The 15,465-nt window shown below is 43.7% G+C and overlaps 1 protein-coding gene across 1 annotated transcript in view; it reads right to left on the bottom strand.

The window, feature by feature from the left end:
* Nucleotides 1-695, bottom strand: part of LOC123944012 (synaptojanin 2 binding protein) — a 40,250-nt gene extending 39,555 nt beyond the window's left edge. The window contains exon 1 of the mRNA XM_046008658.1: nt 526-695. Within this exon, the coding sequence (XP_045864614.1) occupies nt 526-589 (64 nt within the window). The 5' untranslated portion in view covers nt 590-695. The remainder of the gene's footprint in view (nt 1-525) is intronic.
* Between the last annotated feature and the right edge of the window lie 14,770 nt (nt 696-15,465).

Genomic DNA, 15,465 nt, shown 5'->3' on the forward strand with positions numbered 1-15,465 from the left:
GTCTGAAAAGTGCTGTAGTAAATCTCTAAGGTTTCTTTCCGTTTTAGCATTCCAGCTGACATTCTAATGAATTTCCCCAAAACGGAAAGAAGGCGGGAGGGATGTTTCTAGGACCAAGAAAACGGCTATGCATTTACAGTCAACACCGTTTACGCTCCTGTTTTTACTGAAGAGTCTCTCTCACAGGAACAGGGATTAAGCAGGCAACGGGAAGGAGGGGTGTGGTGTTTAAAAAGCAGGCTCTGGGGGCAGAACTTTCTAGCACTATTAGCACGCGAAAGAAAACCTTCCTGACTAGAATACAGGTGATACGCCGACTGAAAAATGAGGGGGGTTCCTCAGGCCCGGGTCGGGCTAACGATGGATGCCCATATAGTCTTCTACGTGCTCAGAGCGTTGTGGGGGAACCTCTAGGCTGGGGCCCGCCGGCTCCAAGGCCGAAGGAATCGGGCTCAGCAGGAGAGTTTTCTGCCCTGCCATCACCTCAAGCACCCTGCGCCCAGAGACGACCTGTGCCGCACATACCCGAGGGTCCTCTGGTAAGACTGATCTCCTCCTCAGTGACTACATAATCCACTCTGCCGTTCATGTCTCACGGCTTTTCTGGTTCCCACCTGGGTCAGCCCGGGCTCGCGCAGGTGAAGGTGAACCAATCTCCGCGCGGCGCCCAAAGCACAGCACTTTCGGTTTCAGGAGCCCGGCGACCGGAAGAGGAAGTCGGGAGCGCCGGGAGCGCCAGGTATACTGGGAGTTGTAGTTCTCCCGGCTTCCCTCGTCCCGCCCGCGGCACGAACTACGAGCTGAGTCGAGTAGGTTACCATCCTCCTACTTTACCGTTGGGAGTGGGGGTCGTCAAGGTCAGAGACACAAATAAATTGATATTGGCGAGGAGAAATTAAAATCTCCTGACATCTCGTGGGGGAGGGGAATAAATTCTGTTATTCAGATTAGCAGGGGCGTCGCTGGCAATCCGCTAATGCGACTGCAGAGAACGAAATCTCACCCTTTTACAGAGCGGGGCAGATACAATCCATCCCATTTATGTTCTCGTGGGAGAGAACTTAACACCGTTTGCTGTATACATTCTTCGGGATCTCACCGCTGTAATGGCCACCCTTGTTAGGTAATTGCCACGATCCGAAGGAAAAATAACTGTGACAAGCAGGATGCTTAAAGCTTGGAGCAAGGCGCCTGGGCCAACTCCAACAGTGAGGGGAAATGGGAGCACTCTTTTCCCTTCAAATCGAGTTGTACCTGACAAAAAGCTTTTTGGCTTTTGAAAAAATGTTATGTACAAATAAAAGATACAGAGGAGGGGTGCCTGGATGGCTCAGTTGGTTAAGCCTCTGACTTGATGTCGGGGCAGATCGTGATATTAGTGTCCTGGGATGAACCCTGCCTCACACTCGGACCTCAGGGGGGCGGGGAGGTGGGGGTTGGGGGAGTGAGGTGGGGGGAAGACTGCTTGTTTCTCTCCCCATGCACCACGCGCCCCATCCCAGTCCCCCGCTTGCGCTTTTGCTCTCTCGCTCTCTCAAATAAGTAAATACATTTAAAAAAAAAAAAAAGATTTTGTTTATTTGACATGGAGAGACACAGCGAGAGAGCGAACACAAGCAGGGCCAGTGGGAGAGGGAGAAGCAGGCAGGGAGCCCGATGTGGGGCTCTATTCCAGGACTCTGGGATCCGTGACCTGAGCGGGAGGCAGAGGCTTAAGGACTGAGCCCGCTCCCCCAACCCCGCCCCGCCCCCTCCAACCCCGCCCCGCCCCTCCAACCCCGCCCCGCCCCGCCCCGCCCCGCACCGCAGTAAATACATTTTTTTAAGAAAATTTAAAAAACAGACGAAGGATTTATAATTATAAATTTGCTCAAGAAAATTCGCTAAGAAAAACAAGAGGGGTAAAGTTTTCTTCCTTTGGAAAATCCAAGGTTTTTATTTATTTCTTACAGTAAGACTAGTGGATGCACTAGCTGTGACTTCATCAGCCTTCCTGACTTTTGAAGTAGAATTCCAAAACAGAACTCTAAGGAATGATTTCGGATCAAAAACTCAAAAGCCTTAAAGTGTAGGAAGGGTACTTAAATGTGGGTAACAACCACAGGGATTGGTGGGGCACCTTGAAGGGTTGAAAAGTGCAGCTCTGATTAAAGCATCCAAATTCAGATTAAAAGCAGGAAAAAATATACAGTGGGGAAAAGACAGTCTCTTCAATAAACGGTGCTGGGAAAATTGGACAGCTATGTGTAGAAGAATGAAACTCGGCTATTCTCTTACACCATACGCAAAGATAAACTTGAAATGGATTAAAGATCTCAACGTGAGGCAGGAATCCATCAGAATCCTAGAGGAGAACGTAGGCAGTAACCTCTTCGACATCAGTCACAGCAGCTTCTTTCAAGATATGTCTCCAAAGGCAAAGGAAACAAAAGTGAAAATGAACTCTTGGGACTTCATCAAGATCAAAAGCTTCTGCATAGCAAAGGAAACAGTCAACAAAACAAAGAGGCAACCCACAGAGTGGGAGAAGATATTCGCAAATGACAGTACAGACAAAGGGCTGATATCCAAGATCTATAAAGAACTCCTCAAACTCAACACACACAAAACAGACAATCATGTCAAAAAAATGGGCAGAAGACATGAACAGACACTACTCCAAAGAAGACATACAAATGGCTAACAGACATGTGAAAAAAATGTTCATCATCATTAGCCATCAGGGAGATTCAAATCAATACCACACTGAGATACCACCTTACACCAGTTAGAATGGCCAAAATTAACAAGACAGGAAACAACATGTGTTGGAGAGGATGTGGAGAAAGGGGAACCTTCTTACACTGTTGGTGGGAATGCAAGTTGGTGCAGCCACTTTGGAAAGCAGTGTGGAGATTTCTCAAGAAATTAAAAATAGAGCTACTCTATGATCCTGCAATTGTGCTACTGGGTATTTGCCCCAAAGATACAGATGGAGTGAAAAGAAGGGCCATCTGTATCCCAATGTTCATAGCAGCAATGGCCACAGTCACCAAACTGTAGAAAGAACCAAGATGCCCTTCAATGGATGAATGGATAAAGAAGATATGGTCCATATACACAATGGAGTATTATGCCTCCATCAGAAAGGATGAATACCCAACTTTTGTTATGAACATGGACGGGACTGGAAGAGATTATGCTGAGTGAAATAAGTCAAGCAGAGAGAGTCGATTATCATATGGTTTCGCTTATTTGTGAAGCATAAGGAATAACAGAAGACATGGGAAGATGGAGAGGAGAAGGGAGTTGGGGTAAATTGGAGGGGAAGACAAACCATGAGAGACTGTGGACTCTGAGAAACTAACTGAGGGTTTTGGAGGGAGGAGGGGTGGGAGGCTGGGTGAGCCTGGTGGTGGGTATTGTGGAGGGCACGTATTGCATGGACCACTAGGTATGGTGCATAAACAATGAATTCTGAAACGTGGAAAAGAAATTTTTAAAAATGAATAAAAACTTTTTAAAATTTTCAGATTAAATAATCAAACCAGAACCTACCATGTTAAAAAAACAAAAAACAAAAAAACAAGAGAAATAGATTCAGCAGGAAGACCTCTTACTTGCTAATCCTGCGAGAAGTTAATAAGGAATAATGGAAAGAACACTGGAGATGATGTCAGAAGACCTGGTCTCAAGTTTTGGTCCCATCTTCTTAGTTGTCTGGCTTTGAGTGGGTAACCTAACATTTCCTAACTGTGATTCCCCATCTGAAAAAGGGCATGATAATAGATCTTTAAAATGCTGAAAGGATTAAATGAGATGACATTTTAAAAATTACTTCTCACAGGGCACCTGGGTGGCTCAGTGGGTTAAAGCCTCTGCCTTCGGCTCAGGTCATGATCTCAGGGTCCTGGGATCGAGCCCCACATCGGGCTCTCTGCTCAATGGGGAGCCTGCTCCCCCCCCCCACTGCCTGCCTCTCTGTCTACTTGTGATCTCTGTCAAATATATAAATAAAATCTTTTTAAAAAATTACTTCTCGGGGCGCCTGGGTGGCTCAGTGGATTGAGCCGCTGCCTTCGGCTCGGGTCCTGGGATCGAGCCCCGCATCGGGTTCTCTGCTCCGCGGGGAGCCTGCTTCCTCCTCTCTCTCTGCCTGCCTCTCTGCCTACTTGTGATCTCTCTCTCTGTCAAATAAATAAATAAATAAAATCTTTAAAAAAAAAAATTACTTCTCACCTTCAGGGTCTCATGGGTTGCTCAGTCAGTTGGGCATCTGACTCTTGGTTTTGGCTCAGGTCATGATCTCATGGGTCCTGGGATTGAGCCCCAGGCCAGGCTCTGTGCTTGTCAGGGAGTCTGCTTGAGATTCTGCTTGGGATTCTTTCTCCCTCTGCCCTGCCTCATGTGCTCTGGCATGCATGCTCTCTCTCTCTCTCAAATAAATCTAAAAAAAAAAAAAAAAAAAAAATTCTCATCTTCAAACTCAGATTCATACCACCCTCACTTCCAAGCCTCCTCAACATGTTGATTGAATGAGTGGATAACATGATAATAAAAAGCAGAATATGGTAAGTGAAAAAAGTAAAGTATAAATAAGTGAGATTGGAATATCAAGAGAGAATAGAGGAAATAGAAGTGGGAAAAGCAAATCATCAATGAGGGAATATGCAACAAATGAATGAAAAAAAAAACAAGAGAATTGCATGGAGCACTGGGTGTTATATGTAAATAAGGAATCTTGGAACACTACATCAAAAACTATGAGATACTGTTTGGTGACTAACATAACACAATAAAACTTTAAAAAAAGACTCAAACGGAAAAAAAAAACTGTTGGCTAACAGAGTGGGAGGGATTGGGGGTGGGGCAAAATACCTGAAGGGGATAAAGAGGTACAAAATTCCGGTTATGAAATAAGTCACGGGGATATAATGTATAGCATAGGGAATATAGCCAATAATATTGTAGTAACAAACCCTGGCGAGGTGCACGTGAGCACCAAGTCAAGGGAGAGGGAGACCAGAGTGAGGCCAAGGGAAGGTAGGAAGGGGGCCCCAGAGACCCCCTAGGGATCACCCTCACAGTGGTACCTCCACTTTTCCAGTGACAGTGAAGACACTACTAGTGACGACTACTTTTGACCCTCACCCCATCCCTGGCCAGGGCTTTGAATGCCAAGCCCAAATGGTTCTACCCTCCCTTGTTCCATCCTCATTTGCTCAGGCTTCCACTCTTCCACACTCTTCTCTGTGGTTAGTAGCACGTTAGGGTACTATGTGAGCCCCCAAGAGACTGGGGCCAGCCGAGGCAGGATGGAGATGGGGCAAAGAGAGAAGAAGGGCTGTTCGAGGATCCTTCTCCTCATGGGATCCCAAACTGTACAACCAGCTCCTCTTTTGCATCCACAGGGATCTGAGAAAGTGCACCGTAGGCATAAGCAGCTCTCCTGGAGACCTGCTGCGAGTCCGCGGAGAGGATGGGCTGGCTGGCCAGCACTTGGTGGGGCTGGCTGGTGAGAGATGGCAGCCATGGCAGCTTCTTTCAGTGGGTCAGGCTGCTGCTCAGCATAGCCAAGCAGGTGCCTACTGCCTTGCCCGGTCCATGTACTCATGCTGCTCCATGTCCACAGCAGACATGTCAGTGATGTTGCTAGCTGTCTTAGCAAGGCTGCTCATCTATCTGTGCGAGTGGTGGCAGGCTGTGGTAGTTGGCTTCTGCTCCTTTGAGGGCTTTGGCAGCGGGGCTGCTAGGGTCCAGCAGGAGCTTCCACTCCTCCTGGTTCTGGTCCGAGTACTTGTTCTTGCTGCTGTAGCAGCACCCCGTAGCTGGGGTCCAGCTGAGTGCTCAGGCCAGGGGAGGAGAGCCGGCATCCCTTGGGATCCCTTTGGTCACATGACCTGTGTGGCTGCATCTAGCAGGCAGCCACCTGCCTCCCCACCTAGCCCTTCTCAGAGGTGCACAGCTGCCCTTGTTCCTCTGTGTTTTAAAGTCTATTTTGTGGTAAGCAAAATAAGTCAATCTGAGAAAGACGATTATCATATGATCTCACTGATATGTGGAATTGAAGAAACAAAATGGAGGAGCATAAGGGAAGAGAGGAAAAAATGAAACAAAATGAAATCAGAGAGGAAGACAAACCATAAGAGACTCTTAATCACATAGGAAACAAACTGAGAGGTGCTGGAGGGGAGGAGGATGGAGGGATGGAGTGATGGACATTAAGGAGGGCATGTGATGTCAGGAGCACTGGGTATTATATGCAACTGATGAATCACTGACCTCTACCTCTGCAACTAATAGTACTTTATATGTTAATTAATTGAACTTAAAAACAAAATTTAAAAAATAAAGCCTAGGGGCGCCTGGGTGGCTCAGTGGGTTAAAGCCTCTGCCTTCAGCTCAGGTCGTGATCCCAGAGTCCTGGGATCGAGCCCCGCATCGGGCTCTCTGCTCAGCGGGGAGCCTGCTTCCCTCTCACTCTCTGCCTGCCTCTCTGCCTACTTGTGATCTCTGTCTGTCAAATAAATAAAATATTAAAATAAAATAAAATAAAAAATAAAGCATATTTTGTCTGATACAAGTATTGCTTCCTAACTTTATTTTATTTTCACTTTCATTTGCATGGAATACCCTTTGCCATGAGTTTCAGTCTATGTGTGTCTTTTTTTTTTTTTTTTAAGATTTTATTTGACAGGCAGAGATCACAAGTAGGCAGAGAGGCAGGCGGAGAGAGGAGGAAGCAGGCTCCCAGCTGTGCAGAGAGCCCGATGTGGGGCTCGATCCCAGGGCCCCGAGACCGTGACCTGAGCTGAAGGCAGAGGCTTTAACCCACTGAGCCACCCAGGCACCCTAGTCTATGTGTGTCTTTAGGTCTGAAGTAAGTCTCCTGTAGGCAACATATAGATGGGTCTTTGTTTTTTTTTTAGGGCATTCAGTCATCTTGTGTCTGTCTTTTGATTGGAACGTTAGCCCATTTACATTTAAAGTAATTAATTGACAGGTGTATATTTATTGCCATTTTGTTGTTTTCTGTAGTCTTCTCCTTTTTTCTTTCTCTCTTCCCTTGTGATAGATGACTTTAATGTTATGCTTGGATTTCTTTTTATTTTTTTGTATACCTGTCATAGGTTCTCAGTTTGTTACTATGAGGTTCATATATAAAATTCTAAGTGTATAATAGTCCATATTAAGCCGATGGTCACTGAAGTTTGAACACATTCTAAAAGCACTACATTTACACTTCCCCACTCCATTTTTTATATATATTATATCATACTTTACATCTCTTTATGAATCCCTTTACTCATGTTTTGGTATAATTGATTTTACTTTTGTCTTCCAACCTTCATATTAATTTTATAAGTGATTGATATTCTACCTTTATTATATGTTTGCTTTTACCAGTGAAAGGTTTTTCTTTTTTTTTTTTTTAAGATTTTTATTTATTTATTTGACAGACAGAGGTCACAAGTAAGCAGAGAGGCAGGCAGAGAGAGAGGAGGAAGCAGGCTCCCCGCTGAGCAGAGAGCCCGATGCGGGGCTCGATCCCAGGACCCTGGGATCATGACCTGGGCTGAAGGCAGAGGCTTAACCCACTGAGCCACCCAGGCGCCCCAAGGTTTTTCTTTTGTAATTTTCTTACTTCCACTTATGCTCTTGTCTTTTCCACTTAAAGTGGTCTCTTTAACGTTTAGAGGTGATGGACTCCTTTAACTTTCTTTGGTCTGGAAAATTCTTTACCTCTTCTTCAATTAATGATTAATTTTTCATTTCAGTTGTTGTATTCTTCAGCTCTAACTGGTTCATTTTTATACTTTTCTATCTCTTTATTGAAGTTGTCACTGAATTCGTTCAGTCTCCTCTCATATGGTGAGCATCTTTATGAACATTACCTTGAATTCTTTATCAGGTAGATTGTTTATCTGTATTACATTTAGTTCTTTTTCTGAAGTTTTGTCTTCTTCTTTCATTTTGAGCATATTCCTCTTATCTTTTCATTTTATCTGACTTTCTCTGTTTGTTTCTGTGGGTTAAGGGAAACATACCTCTGCCAGTCCTGAGGATTGTGGGTTTGGGTGGGAATATCCACCATGTAGACTACATGTGCCTTTTGACTTTGACTGCTTGGTTGGAACTGTGGTGGACTTGGGCTGGGTGGTTCCAGGGCTTAGGTCCACAATAAGGCTACCCTGGAGGGGCAGCTGGAGCTGAAGTGGGCATGAACCAACAGATCCCAGGGTGCTCTGCACAAGGGCTGCTGGGCAGGACAGCTGCCTGGAAGAATATGGCACTCCATGCAGGAGGCACTTTGGGGAATGGCTGAAGCTGAAGCAGGCATGGGCTTGGGTGTGTGGCCTGGTGTGTACCATGCCAGGGCGGCCTTGGTGGGAAGGCTAGAGCCAGGGTAGGCATAATCAGGGAGCCACGTTTGTGGAACAGCTGAGGCTGGTGTGGGCTAACGGCCCAGGGCCCACTGAGGGGGCAGACTAGCTAGAGTCCCGCTCCCATCTGCACTATCATAGTGGAGCGACAATGTAAGCAATGGTGCTTGCCAGCAGCTCCAACCTCAGAAAGAGTTCCAATAGTTCCCCAACTGTTTGATGGACACTCAAGGATTCATAAATGAGTTTCCTTCACTTATAGTCTAGTTGCCCTTTAAACCACTGGGGTTTTGTTTTGTTTTGTGTCTGTGTGTGTGTGTGTGTGTTTTGTTTGTTTGTTGTGATTTTTTGTTTTTTTGTTTTTGTTTTTTGCTGTGTCCCAGGTTAGGTGAATCTATGCACATCCCTCCAACCTCCCACCCCTGCCCCACAGTTCATAGCACCAGGTGCAGGGTTTTGGTCATTATTGTGTCTCTGTCTCTTTTCTGTGTGGCTCCCCTATCCTTTGCTGTGCAAAGCTGTTTCATCAGCCCTACCTCAGTTCTTTCTCAGGAGGAATGACTATGTAGGTGTAGATGCTGTATGTTTGTGGGAAGAGGTGAGGTCAGAGTCTTCCTACACCATCATCTTCAACACTTCCTATATTATATTTCAGATGTACAAATTTTGTCTTCCTATTCAAATCCCCTGTACAGTGACAGTGAGTTTAATAACCAAACATAGCAATTATTCACTAAATACTTGTTGAATGAATAAGTAAGTTAATTGTCCTGGAATTGGACCAGAGAACATGTGAGTGACGGGATCAGTTTCTCACAGACCACTATGAACTGTTCTCCTTGACTAGATCCCTTCTCTAAATACCTTATTCCTTCGAAACCAGGTCTCCTCTCATGCTACTCCCTGATGATAGTGCAGATTGTATTATCTTTTGGTTTCTGAAACTTAGTTCTAGTGTCAGTCTTGAAGTGCACTTTATCATTTAACTAATGGTGGGAACAAGATGCGTTCATTTCAGTATATTATTTGATTTAACCTTCAGAGTTACCTTCAGAGTAAGTATGGGTAAATCTATGTTGTAGATGAGGTGGCTAAATTTTAACTTGCTTAAGAGCACGTGGCTAGAAAGAAGCATTATCAGAATTTGAATGTAGGGCTTAGGTGTTGATGGTCTTTCTAATACATCTCCCTTTCCCAAAGAACCAGAGAATGATGCAATTAGGATTCCTGGTAGCTTGTTGTAATTATTCAGACTTCATAAGATAAGCATATACGTAGGTCCCTGGTTGACTGACTACGTTAAAAACTATTTTCTGAATTTCACATTCATTTCTCACAGGAAGGGTGAAATTAGCAAATTAGTAGTAATAATAGTAATAGCAAAATAGTAATAGTAGTGGTTTCTGTGATGAGTTGTGCTGTGTCAACTTAATTAAGCTAGAAACTGAGTTTCTCAAACTAAGTTTCACTACATGGCTCTAACTGAGGCTTTAACCAAAGGAAAAAACATGTGTTTAGTTTGGAAGGCAGAAATGAACTAGTAGTTTTTGAAATTCTTTTTGCAGTTGTGTATGATGATGGACAGCGCCAAGATGCCTGGTGGGTTCTAGCTCATTTTGTTTTCTTCTGTCCCATCCATAACTCTTCTTCCTAAAACTTGTCCAAGATGATCAAGAGAAGACCCAGGCCTAGCCCTAGAAACTTGAGCACGGACACACAGAGGAGGTAGGAACACAGAGGCAAAAACTTCCTTTTACATTCCTACTTCAGAAAGCTGGATGTGGGCAGCTTTTCAGATTGACTGCTTGGTGTTCCCTTCTCTGATTCAACAGGATGCCCTTCTTTTCCTTTCCTTCTGATGTCCTCCATGGTATTCCTTATGCTCCATGAGTGAAACCACATGATGATTGACTTTCTCTGCTTGACTTATTTCACTCAGCATAATCTCGTCTCACCTATGTTGATGCAAAAGTTGGGTGTTCATCCTTTCTGATGACTGAGTAAAATTCCATTGTATATGTGGACCACATCTTCTTTATCCATTCATCTGTTGAAGGGATCTTGGTTCTTTCCACAGTTTGGCTATTGTGGACATTGCTGCTATGAACATTGGAGTACATATGGCCCTTTTTTTTCACTGCATCTGTATCTTTGGGGTAAATACCCAGTACTGCAATTGTCAGGTCATAGGGTATCTCTATTTTTAATTTTCTAAGGAATTTCCGTATTGTTTTCCAGAGTGGCTGCACCAAGTTGCATTCCCACAAACAGTGTAAGAGGGTTCCCCTTTCTCTACATCCTCTCCAACATTTGTTGTTCCCTGTCTTGTTAATTTTGGCCATTCTAACTGGTGTAAGGTGGTATCTCAATGTGGTTTTGCCATGTGTTTTTAACTCTGAACTTTGGTCACATTTTATAGTAGAAATGATGATCACTATTTTGTGATCAATAAGTTATAGAGTAAATACTAATTACTTAGCACTTAGTAGGTACAAATTAAATGCTGCTTTCCACCCATTTTTTCCCCTCAGCTTTCCTTTTCTCTCCAAACAAACCAATAGAGTTTATTTGAGAAAAAGAACCATTCATGATTTGGATTTCAGTGAGTTACATTTCAATCCAAGAAAAGAACCTAATGAAACTAAAATAAGTAAAGGAGGGAAATTTTACTATCAACGTTTCCTATTTTCCCACTGGTTTATTATATGTGCAGTATCCTCAGAACCCCTCTACCTTGCCCTCATTAGGCTTTGGAATAAGTTAAATTGACAAGAGCATGAAATTCATGCTCCTTGCTGTGCCATGAGAAATAAAGTCCTTTGTCTCTGAACCAGCATCTCATCTTCTGCTACCACCCATGAAACTTAGGCCACTTTTAGGCAACAAGCTCGAGCAATGGAAACCTGATTATGGTAAAAGGGCCCATAGCAACCACCAAGCTGAATGCAAACAGGCAATGCAAACAGGCTCATTAAATGACCCACCTTGAAATGGCCATAGGCCCTAACTGACCGATTACAAGCAGGCACAATTCCTAAGATTACCAAAAGAAGGAAAATTCCCCCCCTTAGCCCCATTCCCACAGCTCCCTCACTCTGTCCTATAACTGTGGTTCCCCCACCATCACCTCGTCCCAGTCTTTCCTTTGCTCTCCTGCCTGCCACTCCTTTACCGTGTATTCAGTAAAGTTCTATCTCTTGTTCTGCCTTAGGTAAATTCTTTCACCATCCACCTTGCTGGACCCCAACCAATTGGGATACACCATATGTGGTGCCCCCCATCCAATCACAGTGCCCCCACAAAATTGTGGCAGGCTAACTTGTTAGCATGCACATAGGGTAAAATCTTAGACCTATCACATCTCTTGACAGATTTTGCTGACAAAGATGGGATGCCAACAGAAATATGCTTTTCTGGAACAAGAGAACAAAGGCTTCCACAGGCCAGATTGATCCGCTACTGAGTGCTCATGATCAAACAATGGACAAGAAGAGAGTGAGGGTTCCTCTCTGCCCTACGTTCAATAAATGCTTAGAGACTGAGCAATGAGTAAGGGCTCAAACAGGTCTCAAAGGCTCCTTTGACTGTTGTTCACTCTCCTCCAAAGAGGGACGGGGAAGGGATGTCATTACGACAATAGAAGCAGAAATCCATACAGCCCTAGCCAAAATGCAGTATGGCTATAGCTGCTGACTCAAGGCATCCTTAAAGCAGAAATAAATGGTGTCCACAATGAAGATTTAGAAATTGAGTGGGTGGGAGGAGTCAAGATGGCAGAGAAGTAGCAGGCTGAGACTACATGAAGTAGCAGGAGATCAGCTAGATAGCTTATCAAACCATTGCAAACACCTACAAATCCAATGGGAGATTGAAGAGAAGAACAGCAATTCTAGAAACAGAAAATTGACCGCTTTCTGAAAGGTAGGACTGGCGGAGAAGTGAATCCAAAGCGACGGGAGATAGACTGCAGGGGGAGGGGCTGGCTCCCAGCAAGCGGCGGAGCAACAGAGCACAAAATCAGGACTTTTAAAAGTCTGCTCCATTGAGGGACATCACTCCAGAGGCTAAACCGGGGTGAAGCCCAGGTGGGGTCAGTGTGGCCCCAGGTCCCGCAGGGTCACAGAAGGATCGGGGGCATCTGAGTGTTGCAGAGCTCACAGGTATTAGACAAGGGAAGCCGGCTACAGAGACAGAGCTGAGGAGTGAGCTCTCAGCTCGGGGTTACCAGTCGCAGGCTGGGTGAGCTCGGAGCACGGCCGGAGGCCAGGATGACGGGAGAGATTGGGTGCTTTTCTCTGAGGGTGCACTGAGGAGTGTGGTCCTGAGCTCTCGGCTCTTCCAGGGCAGAGATTGGGAGGCCACCATTTTCATTCCCGTCCTCTGGAACTCTACGGAAAGTGTTCAGGGAACAAAAGCTCCCTAAAGCGAACCCGATCAGATTACTTAGCCCAGCCCCTGGTAAGGGCGGTGCAATTCCGCCTCCGCAAAGACCCTTGAGAATCACTACAACAGGCCCCTCCCCCAGAAGATCAACAAGAAATCCAGCCAAGACCAAGTTCACCTACCAAGGAGAGCAGCGGAATTCCAGAGGAGGAGAAAGCAAAGCACGGAACTTATGGCTGTCTCCCCATGATTCGTTAGTCTTATGGTTCATTTAATTTTTTTTAATTTTATTTTTTTCTTCTGCTAATTTTTTTTAACTTTTACCCCTTTTTTAACATTTTTAACTAGTTTATCTAATATATATATTTTTTCTTTATTTGTTTTCTTTTTTTAATTTTTTTTCTGAACTTCTTTTTATCCCTCCCCCCCCCCATGATTTGGGGTCTCTTCTGATTTGGTTAAAGCACATTTTCCTGGGGTCTTTGCCACCCTTTTAGTATTTTATTTGCTCCTTCATATGCTCTTATCTGGACAAAATGACAAGGCGGAAAAACTCACCACAAAAAAAAAAAAACAAACAAAAAACAAAACAAAACAAAAAAAAAAAAACAACAAGAGGCAGTACCAAAGGCTAGGGACCTAATCAATACAGACATTGGTAATATGTCAGATCTAGAGTTCAGAATGATGATTCTCAAGGTTCTAGCGGGGCTCAAAAAAGGCAATGGAAGATATTAGAGAAACCATCTCTGGAGAAATAAAAGAACTAAAATCTAAACAAGTTGAAATCAAAAAAGCTATTAATGAGGTGCAATAAAAAATGGAGGCTCTTACTGTTAGGATAAATGAGGCAGAAGAAAGAATTAGTGATATAGAAGACCAAATGACAGAGAATAAAGAAGCTGAGCAACAGAGGGACAAACAGCTAGTGGACCACGAGGGGAGAATTTGAGAGATAAGTGACACCATAATATGAAACAACATTAGAGGGGCGCCTGGGTGGCTCAGTGGTTTAAGCTGCTGCCTTCAGCTCAAGTCATGATCTCGGGGTCCTGGGATCGAGTCCCGCATCGGGCTCTCTGCTTGGCGGGGAGCCTGCTTCCTCCTCTCTCTCTCTCTCTGCCTGCCTCTCTCCCTACTTGTGATCTCTATCTGTCAAATAAATAAATAAAATCTTTAAAAAAAAAAAAAAAAGAAAAAGAAAAGAAACAACATTAGAATAATTGGGATTCCAGAAGAAGAAAGAGAGAGTAGAGCAGAAGGTATATAGGAGAGAATTATTGTAGAGAATTTCCCTAATATGGCAAAGGGAACAAGCATAAAAATCTAGGAGGTGCAGAGAACCCCCCTCAAAATCAACAAGAATAGGTCCACACCCCATCACCTAATAGTAAATTTTACAAGTCTTAATGACAAAGAGAAATCCTGAAAGCAGCCCGGGAAAAGAAGTCTGTAACATACAATGGTAAAAATATTAGATTGGCAGCAGACTTATCCACAGAGACCTGGCAGGCCAGAAAGAACTGGCATGAGATATTCAGAGCACTAAACGAGAAAAACATGCAGCCAAGAATACTATATCCAGCTAGACTGTCATTGAAAATAGAAGGAGAGATAAAAAGCTTCAAGGACAAACAAAAACTGAAAGAATTTGCAAACACCAAACCAGCTCTACAGGAAATATTGAAAGGGGTCCTCTAAGCAAAGAGAGAGCCTAAAAGTAGTAGATCAGAAAGGAACAGAGACAATATACAGTAACAGTCACCTTACAGGCAATACAATGGCTCTAAATTCATATCTCTCAATAGTTACCCTGATGTTAATGGGCTAAATGCCCCAATTAAAAGACACAGGGTATCAGAATGGATAAAAAAACAAAACCCATCAATATGTTGCCTACAAGAAATTCATTTTAGACCCAAAGACACCTCCAGATTTAAAGTGAGGGGTTGGAAAACAATTTACCATGCTAATGGACATCAGAAGAAAAAGCTGGGGTGGCAATCCGTATATCAGATCAATTAGATTTTAACCAAAGACTATAATAAGAGATGAGGAAGGACACTATATCCTACTCAAAGGTTCTGTCCAACAAGAAGATCTAACAATTTTAAATATCTATGCCCCTAATGTGGGAGCAGCCAACTATATAAACCAATTAATAACAAAATCAAAGAAACACATCAACAATAATACAATAATAGTAGGGGACTTTAACACTCCCCTCACTGAAGTGGACAGATCATCCAAGCAAAAGATCAACAAGGAAATAAAGGCCTTAAATGACACACTGGACCAGATGGACATCACAGATATATTCAGAACATTTCATCCCAAAGCAACAGAATACACATTCTTCTCTAGTGCACATGGAACCTTCTCCAGAATAGATCACATCCTGGGTCATAAATCAGGTCTCAACCAGTATCAAAAGATTGGGATCATTCCCTGAATATTTTCAGACCACAATGCTCTGAAGCTAGAACTCAATCAGAAGAGGAAATTTGGAAAGAACCCAAATATATGCACACTAAAGAGCATCCTTCTAAAGAATGAATGGGTCAACCAGGAAATTAAAGAATTGAAAAAAATTCATAGAAACAAATGAAAATGAAAACACAACAGTTCTAAATCTGTGGCACACAGCAAAGGCAGTCCTGAGAGGAAAATATACAGCGGTATAAGCCTTTCTCAAGAAACAAGAAAGGTCTCAAATACA

This window comes from Meles meles, chromosome 6 (assembly GCF_922984935.1).
Source record: "Meles meles chromosome 6, mMelMel3.1 paternal haplotype, whole genome shotgun sequence".
Taxonomy (NCBI): Eukaryota; Metazoa; Chordata; class Mammalia; order Carnivora; family Mustelidae; genus Meles; species Meles meles.